The 9,565-nt window shown below is 44.8% G+C and overlaps 1 protein-coding gene across 1 annotated transcript; it reads left to right on the plus strand.

Moving 5' to 3' along the window:
- On the plus strand, positions 1-7,323 carry T265_06718 (hypothetical protein; the record flags this gene model as incomplete). The annotated part of the gene is made up of 2 exons (XM_009172055.1): positions 1-1,271; positions 5,424-7,323. 2 exons carry the CDS (start codon positions 33-35, stop codon positions 6,102-6,104), a joined length of 1,920 nt encoding a protein of 639 aa, XP_009170319.1.
- Positions 7,324-9,565: the final 2,242 nt, after the last annotated feature.

Below are 9,565 nucleotides of genomic sequence, written 5' to 3' on the forward strand. Positions count from 1 at the left end.
ATCTCAATCGTCTCGTTTGCATGTGAGTGCGGATGGTTGATACCATGTTCTCATCATTGTCTGTTTCTTTTTCAGCCCATCCATTTTGGAACACCGTTGTCTATCGCGGCCTCTCCGGTTCGGATCATTCTAACATGATCACGTGGTGGGCTTACTTTAGTCGTGTGTTTATGGGTGTGGGCATGCCCATAGGCGATAATGAACGCATTCGGGGAGGTTTTTACCGCGGTTCACGATTTTTAAATCCACTCGCTGAATTTATGCATGTTCCACTGGATCAGATCAACTTTGTAGTCTCTGGTCTTCTAAGTATCGTGTTTGGCCTTTACTTGATGCGGCGACGCTATGCTCCGGAAAACGTCACTCCACGTGCTCGGGCGGTGATAGAAAGTATCCTGGGACTATTTCTCCTGTACTTCTGCTTTGGAAACCAACTACGGGTTCTTTTACTTCAAAGTACCGTTGCCTACATCCTAATGTTCTTTCTACCGCAATCCCGGTTGATGGCAGTTGTAGTTACCCTTTGGGTTATGTTCTACATGACCTTGGTTCATCTTTGCCGGTGGCAGTACGACTATGGTGGCTATACACTTGATATCTCCGGGCCCGTAATGGTTCAGACGCAGCGTTTGTCCAGCTTGGCGTTCAATTTAGCAGATGGCTTTGTTCTTCGTGAACGGGAACGTCGTGTGGCGACTAAGCAAGCAGCATTATCAACCACGACGGCACCTGGAAAAGTGGAACCACTGTCGAATCCGGTTTCTCCGGGTGAAATGACCCCCGCTGATTATGCACAGACTTCAATGCAATCGTTCAAGTCAATGTTAGTACGTGGATTGAAGTCGTTCACAGATGTTCCGTCCCGTCGTTTGTCCGAACGTCCTGCCTCGATCAATGGAGTATCAGTTCAAACTTACCTGAATCGCCTACTTGCTAGAACGACGCAATCATCCCCGCAACACCATGCCTCTGCACAAGCGGATTTGGTGACTCGTATGTCCTCAACTCAAATCGAGCACGCTGTGTACACTGTTCCCGGTCCAGTTGAGTTCTTTGCCTACAACTCGTACTTCCACGGAGCGTGTGTTGGTCCGTTTGTCTTTTTCTCGGAATATCAAACCTATCTGGAGGGCTACCAGAAGCACAGACTTCCTCGTATCGACTGGCGCTATGTGTGTCTGGTATTTGTACGAACTACTATCGTTGGCCTGCTATCGGCCTACTTGTCACCGTACTTCCCTTTTGACTACGTGCTGAGCGACGCGTTTGCGGTAAGTCACTGGTGATGAATTTTTGTTGTTTTATGCACCACAATTAGAACGCCGATTACGCATCATCTGCGATTTCCTTGTTTTGACACTGTATCATCAAAGTGGCCAACAGATAATCCTAATGGTGTGAACACTTTCACATGATATTTACCTCACTCTGTTACGGAAAGTACAACAATTTTTACTCATAAAGAACACCCACAGGATCAACTAAAATCGCTGTCTCATGCAGGTATTCTCTTTCGAGGGGACTTTCTTCTGCTAGAACATGACTGAGTGCGTAAAGTATTCAACGGTGTTAGGTGACTTTTTGTTTTCATCTACCTTATGAGTCTGAAGCATGACGAAACCCGTGGTGGTTTGCTTTTACTGCCATCCACTACCTGCCTTATAATTGATATCCCCATATTCAACTCCGTGTGGATTTGAGATGCCGCATACGGAAAGTCGGTAGTTGGAGTCAGTTCCGATATGAATTCTCACCAATCTGTGAGTTGTTTTTGGTAAGATATGCGGAATCCTCTTCCCCCCACTTGACAACGACTGACAGTGCTGGATTGATACACCAATTTATCAGCTCCCGCCTACAATGCGCAGCTACCTCCCCCTCCCCCTGAATCATCGGTGAACGAAACTGTGGCAGCTACAACCACTGTACGACGAGTACGCGGTTATTACAGCTGACAATGATGATGATGCTTTCACTCCACATCTATACATGCAACAGTTCTTGAGCCATAGATAATTTCAACAGCTGTTTCTTTGTAGAACTCACACAAGGGGCTCATTAGTGGCGTCGGAAGACATCTAATGAAATAGGAATAGGTCTAGCAAATCGCTAAAAGTTATTTGGTATCGGTGGCTGCTTCAGTACGGAAATTGTATTCGAGTTGACTAACTTCATCCTTTGGGTTGATTTGTTCAGATCCATAACCGTCATGTGCAAACCATTTTGGCGGGTTTCTACGAAACCATACGACTTGATACTTCAAAGATTTCGCAGCTGTCCCCGTCACCACACTGCACCTTTTGTACTAAAAAGGCATTTTTTGATACCTGGCCCTTGGTTAGTTCTCAGTTTCAATAAATTAGCCAACACGGCCACTCAAGAAAACAAAGAAGACTGAAGCTTCTATGCGTTCTCGAGTAACACGAAAACGAGCATAACACAATTCTGCCGGATTCTTTCTAGGGACAGGTGTTTTGACAATGTTTGCAGTCCATCTTTGACAGGAACTCACCATCGATCAGTACTGGGTTGGTGCGATACGGCAGAAAACAAAATCAGATACGGGTACTTGTTGACGCAGGCTCCCATGATTTTTGTGATGCTCGTCTGTTCACTTGTTCAACGGTTGACACTTCGTTTAGGCAAACTGTTCATCCCTGGACGATGGGTGACCACAGCCATTCACAGTTGGTTTACGGTGGAGTGTTCTGTCGTGCGCGACGTAGTACGCTAAGAAGGTTCGCTTGTAGAACTTGGAACCCAAGTGTTTCTGTCGTGCGCGACGTAGTACGCTAAGAGGGTTCGCTTGTAGAACTTGGAACCTAAGTGTTAGGTGGAGTTCTGCACCGATACCGCTTTATCGCCCACAGTTGAGCGCTGCTACCGCCGAGAAGCCTAGCACGCACGCGATTGGCCCAACGATCGGGCCATTTGCCGGTCCAGCATAAAGTCGAGCTCTGATTCGTCAAAAGTATTGACCCAGCAGCCAGTCGTGGTCCAGTAACCACCGAACACCGGTTGCGATGGCGCCAGGATTTCCAAAGTTTTGTCGCCGCATACAATTTATATGCGACGCACTGTACATTAGGTTTTGACCTGGTTTTGGGTGTTAATACACGTTGTGCACTTTGGTGGCTGTTTTGACAGAAACCCTATCTTGGAAGGTTCAGACCGAGAACTAAGCCGAGAAAATACCGTTCTTACAATAAGTTACTCTGTTTGATAATTTTCTTGAAGGGGGATTATGATACTTACACTGAAGTGCGGTTCATCATTTCGTCCTAGACTTACCCGCGGATGGCGAATTGTATAAAGGCTGATTAATAGCGATGGTGTTCCATGGGTTAAAGTTTAAAGTGGTTCGGTGAACTAGCACAGTAAATTGGCTGTCACTCTAGCCCCTTGCAGACGTCATCGCTTGAAGGCTTGTTAAAACTGTTGGGCTACTGTGTTCCTTTGGACAAATGATAAATGAAAGGTGTTTCTCGTGTGCTGCTTCGAGTAACTAGAATTTTTCACCGACAATGGCCCAACCTCACCAAGGGAAACAAGCGCAACTGAGTGTATTAAGGCTACTTACTTTCACGTGGTGAAGTTGGTTTTATGGGAGGGATGATTTCCTCTGGATGGGACCGGCGACCTAGCTCTAACGATAACTATGCTATCACACCGGACCGTTAGAGAGGGGTTATTGGATAACATCCGGTCAACCCATCACGTGCGCTTTTATTAGTGTTTCAGTCGGTAGGTTTAATGGTGACTTGTTTGACCTCAGCATGCTATTCACGAGCGTTAGTATCATCTGAACGTAGCAGCATCTGTGACCTGACTAATCACTATAGCTGGCATGTTGCTGAAGTTTTTGCTTACTGCCTTGTGTCGCCGAAAGTGCTGTACTATTTACGTTGATCGCCAACCGTCATAGTTTTCTTCGCTGTTGTCGACCATACACTCTCGTCAGTGACTAACTTTCAGAGTTTCTGAAAGTTATCCCCTCTATCGAAGGGATTAATGTGATGCAGCTTTTGTGACCGATGAGAAGTGCACATTTTGTGCTGGCTCGGTGTGGGCATTAATTGTGCTGGTTTTGGGAAAATAAAATCATTGAAAAAATTATTCGGCTCTAGCATAATTTCGGTGCCTAGCTGCCGTACCGCCCGAAGGAAGCACGACGGCTGAGATACTGCCATGGTTGCCCAAGCCTAGACAGGGGAAATCGAGAGGCAGAGGTCGGCCTCGAACCACGGACCTTCCAGTCAGTAAATTCGCGCTCTAACCACTTGGACCATCTCGCCCCTCGTAGTCTTACACCTAAAGAATGAGCGATCATGCATCTGATAGCCTGTTAGTATCATCCGACTTTCTATTAATCCCGACGGAACGAGTCTAGAGATCTCTACAGCGTCTCTCTGTCGATGACTGATTTCGGCTCGTCGAGTTGGCACCGAGTGTCTTCCTCCTGAAAGGACCGACGTAAGTAGGTCTTTCCAGAGAGCTGATCAATCCTGCAAAAAAAAACAACAGGAACCGAAAACAAGGAGTATAGAAGTTTATGGCAACTTCTCGGTTGCAATCTACCTTTCTCGCCTCTCCATGAATCTTTTACAGTTGATACTGGACTCGAGCTACAAATCAACCCGTTCCAAGGTGTTCCAGCTACAACTGTTCGCGGGTTGTTCAGACGAATTACTGTGCCCAGCTTAATGGACCGTAAAATCGATCGTGGCCACATTGATGTGGCATTGAATGACCCGAAAACAGATATTTGTGTGTGTTTATTGAGTAAGTTATCGGTCTTTGGTCTAGGATCAAAGAACAGAAGCCGAAATAGATCCGAATGAGGTCGAAGCTGATGAAGCGCCAAACCTAATGGTAATCGCATAGGTGAGCACAGCTAACCAGGCATCAAACCTGAGGAAGACACACACAAAGTAGTGTTTGGTTTGTGCTACCCAAAAATGTCTACCAAGCTGACAATGGATAATCTCCAGTTAAACACACGCCTTGTTTTTAGTCCCTTCTAAAGGGTATTTTGATTCAAACATCAGAAATCCCACAGTTGTTCGAGCTGAGGAGAAATCTCTCCTGAGGATTGTCTTCAGAGAAAGACAACAGCTATCTTCCGGCACTACTACTCCCCGTTTTGTATGACCAATACACCAGAGGGATGAAGACAGTAGATTGTCAATATCTTCAGACACATTACTAAAATCTGTCAATTTTACATCACAAATAGGAATAACTAGGAATGTTTGTTACGTCATATCTTTGTCAATTTTACATCACAAATAGGAATAACTAGGAATGTTTGTTACCGTCATATCTTTACTTACTACGATCACCAATATACTGTTTAGCTGTCCCACAATTACCTTTATTCATTCCTGACCCGTCATATTATTTTCTATTTACTTTTGGTACAGAAATCTGCGTTACTTGAGCGCATTCTCTACACAACCGTATCATTATTTCTGGTTCGGCAGAAGTACTATTTCGCCTGGGGTTTGTCCGAACTGGGCGGAATCAGCGCTGGGCTCGGTTACACCGGCATTTGTCCCAATACTGGTCGTCCCCAGTATGCTGGTGTGCGTAATTTTGACTTGTTCCAAATCGAATGTGGCGTTGGGTTGAAAAATGTCATTGACTCGTGGAATATTTCAACGACTCGTTGGCTTCGTGAAGTGTTCTACGAACGTCTTCCCTATTTCTGCCGCACCTTTTTGGTGTTTATTATCAGTGCATTTTGGCACGGATTCTATCCTGGTTACTATTTGATGTTCGTAACCTTCGCACTGTTCACCTTCGTTTCACGTATGTGGCGACGAGCAATGCGGCCATTTTGTCGACAAACGGTTCTCTCCTCGTTTATTTACGATATATTTACCGCAATACTTACGAATATGGTGATCAACTATGCTCAAGCCCCGTTCCACCTGCTCGATTGGTCAGCCTCTCTAATCTTCTGGTCCGCATTCAACTTTGTACCTCACTTGATTGCTTTGTTTCTTCTGTTCGTTCACTTTATTCGACCACGCCTCATGAAATCGGTTCGCTCTGGGCGGCACCGATTTCCATTTAGCCACGGACGGACGGTTGGAGGTTGACCGGGGTCCACGACCGTAACCAATAATTGCAATTTTAAACTGCATTCCCGGTTTCCCTAATCTGACCAATTCAACCTACTCCCTGGACTCATTTTTTACTCCATTTTTCCCACAATACGTTGTTTTTCAGTATATTCGTTGTAGAGGTTCATCTGCTTCTTCTTCGAAGGCATGACAGTTCTATTAGTGTCTTGTTCTCTTATTCCCATTTGTGTGGTGTTTGTTCTCTTTTTTCAGACACGCCCCCTTTCACGCAGGGCATTATCCTATCAGATATAACCATTTTTCCGTTGAAGACTTTTCCTCTTTCTTACTGTCTTTTGCGCACTGTAATTGGTTTCTTCACCTCTTGATGGTTAGACTTGCCATTGTTCGCCTTTTCCCTTTTTGAATTTTGCAATTGCTACGTCTTTTGACGTTAAAGCCTACTGACTAACGAATTAAGCTTTCTGCTCCTATCCCACCTAGATACTGGCTTTGGTCTGTTCTGTTTGTTGTGGTCATTTTAACTGTTTTTGTGTCGACCGTGACCATGTCCTTTTGTACATTATTTGCTTCCGTAGTGGTCTGTCCTGCTTAAACGCGTTTTTCATTGACATTTATGTAGGGGAGCTGTGTTCCCGCCTGCACTGTCAATTTGCTCCCACCCGCTTATCACTGTTTTTTCCAAACTTATCATTTCTGGATCATGAGAGTGCACTTATTCTAATCTCGTTTATTCTGTGCCTATTGTTTAGTTCTTCTCCTTTTTCGCATTCAGAACCTAATACTAATCTAATACTCTCGCCCATCGTCTGAAGATCATTCCCCCTGATTGTTTCTCTTTCTTAACTGCCCATCTCATAAGCGATTGCCACGGATGTTTTGATCTTGAAAACGGTTTAGGCTACTTCGTTTCCGACTGTAAAATATATTTGTCTGTAGGAGTCCCTCTGAGTTGCATTTTAATACTATTTTCTCACTTCTCTTATCCGATTCTTACCTCACGGGGTATCGGTTTCGTATGAGTTTCTAGGACATCCAGCATACAATGGCCTCCTAGCCTTTTAGCCACGAACTTATCACATGGTCACCAGTTTGTTGCCGATCAAACGTCTCAAACATTCGTAATCCAGGTTTTTGGGTTGTTGTATCATTGAAACCGATTTTCTGCTGATGGAAGTTCGTCTTGTTGTTCTTTGTGGAACCACAAGGGTTAGTGAGATATTCAGTTTTCAGTGAACAGTTTCTATTTGAGAGTTGCTTGATGATCATTTACGGGCCTTTGAGTTTCTGTCTTTTCTGGATCTCTGCTCTCCAAAGTCTTGATTACTACAGCGATATATTCCTACTTCGCTCTTCACAGTTGACGTCCAAGGGCGTGTTGAGTTTGAACTGACAGAATCACTAATATCGTAGGACTGGGATAACCAGTGCATTCGAAGTCAACCCAAATAGGGATCTAGCGTTTGTTGCACTGATATTCTGATAGAGGTCTAAATGCAGAGAACTACCTCTACGTTTGTTAAGATGTCCGACCTGATGCATGTTTGCCCGCTGTTCTATCTGAAGCTGAAATCACCAGTCTAATGCACGAGATCAAACAAACATTTCGAAAAGTAAGCTGGATGTCTTCCCGTAACTGAATGAGTGGTTTACAGGTTATGGAAAGCTGGTATCTTTGGTCTAGTGGGCCATTCGGTTTAAAGATACTGATGGACCACTTTCGTCTGCCCAGGGTGGGAATACACGTCAGTCTTCTAAGATTACCAGTAGAGTTGCATAAAGATAACCCAGGAGAATGGTTATGTCGGTGGCCAGTTGATCCGCGTTGATTGAATCGGTCGCCTTTGAGCCTACACAATCTCTTTCATCAGTTTGGTTTCTGTAGATTTGCCCGCATTGATAATAACCTGACCAAACGTCATCCTGTCGACCGAAGCATGATCTGTACCCGCAACTGCTTCAGTGTGTTCAGCCTGTTGACAGTCGTCGACCACACTGATTGTGGACTGTACGATTGTCAGGACTTCGCATTTTTGCTGTCCACGTGTTACAGCAACACCGATTTATCCTTTGTGGTAAACATCTCGTCGTAGGACGAATACAAGCAAGTACGTCGTCCCTGAAGGATTGCGAACTGATAGCCTGTTCTCCACTTTTGTTGTTCGCAAAAGTAGAGTGTTGACTAAGAGCGTAGCCTGTTTGGTCGGTGTGTTACGCATATCGAGGTCACCGCGAATACTGTGGAATATTGGCCGCATCGTGACCATTACAACGAAAACATTTTCTTGTTCCATGGACTTCCATACGAACTATTTAGAATTTCCGTACTATGGACATTCGTCAAGATGGCCTGTTTCGAAAATTAACCCAGCCGAACCCAGTTAATCGCACCCGAACTTCGTATAAAACCATTATGGTTTTATGTGGAAATCCTGGTTCCTCAAAACACTTCGGAGTAGACTCGGGCATAATTAAGCATCTCGTTTGGCAGCGGGATATTTCTAACTAGGGCTCAGAACCCGCAATCCACATACGAAAACACCCGTTCGGGTGTCGAGAAGTGACAACGTTTTCAAAGAACGCTGGTCTTTGTATATTTTAACCGAATTATGGTACTTGAGTATACTGTTGTTCATATCAAGATTATGCTATTCTTGTATGGACTGGTTCACGTAGCTGTTAATTACCTAATTGTTATACCCTATCCAAACTGTAAATTCAAGGGATCTGTTCTACACTGCGTCCGTACGCTGTGTCAAATTGGACAGCAGGTAGCTCTTGCCTAGGCCCTATTTACTCGATCGATGTATGTTTTCTGTTTCCGAAACAAAAATACAACACCCCAGTTCGGTCATATGCCTCAAAACACTCGAAACGAATCCTGAATTCTCTCGCTTTATCGTTCGAGTGCCTGGTGATCCTGATGCAATGGTTCGTGGTATCTACGGTGTGCGAGTTGTGTTTAGCCGCTGGACTGAATGCCCCTTACTGGAAGAACTCACCATACACTCTCACACGCCTACATGTGAATCAAGGGACCGCATTATGTTCAACCTCTAAAGCATGCCCTGTGAACGATTGTGGTTAACAGCAGGGACCGATCGATAGAATCGAACGCATCCTTGATTGTGGGTGGTCGGTAAATGTGGCGTTGCTCTAACACTTGATGGGATGTCAAGATGTGATTGACGCAGCCTCTAGCTGTTCGAAATCTCGCTTGGTGCCCACGGATCAAGGCTTCGCGTCCCACTGTGGGACGAGGAATCAGTGATGCCAGAAACCTTGTCACAATGAGAGTAAAAATGAAGCCTTCTGTGGTAACATTCGCTGAAAATGGGCGCTATTATCGACTGTGGAATGGTTTCGCTGAAAATGGGCGCTATTATCGACTGATCCAAGTTATGTGGAATGGCCTTTTTTCACAGATAGACGCAAATGGGCCACCATCCTTGAATAGAGGAGATTTAATATCGTAA

This window comes from Opisthorchis viverrini (genome assembly GCF_000715545.1).
Source record: "Opisthorchis viverrini unplaced genomic scaffold opera_v5_144, whole genome shotgun sequence".
Classification (NCBI taxonomy): Eukaryota; Metazoa; Platyhelminthes; class Trematoda; order Opisthorchiida; family Opisthorchiidae; genus Opisthorchis; species Opisthorchis viverrini.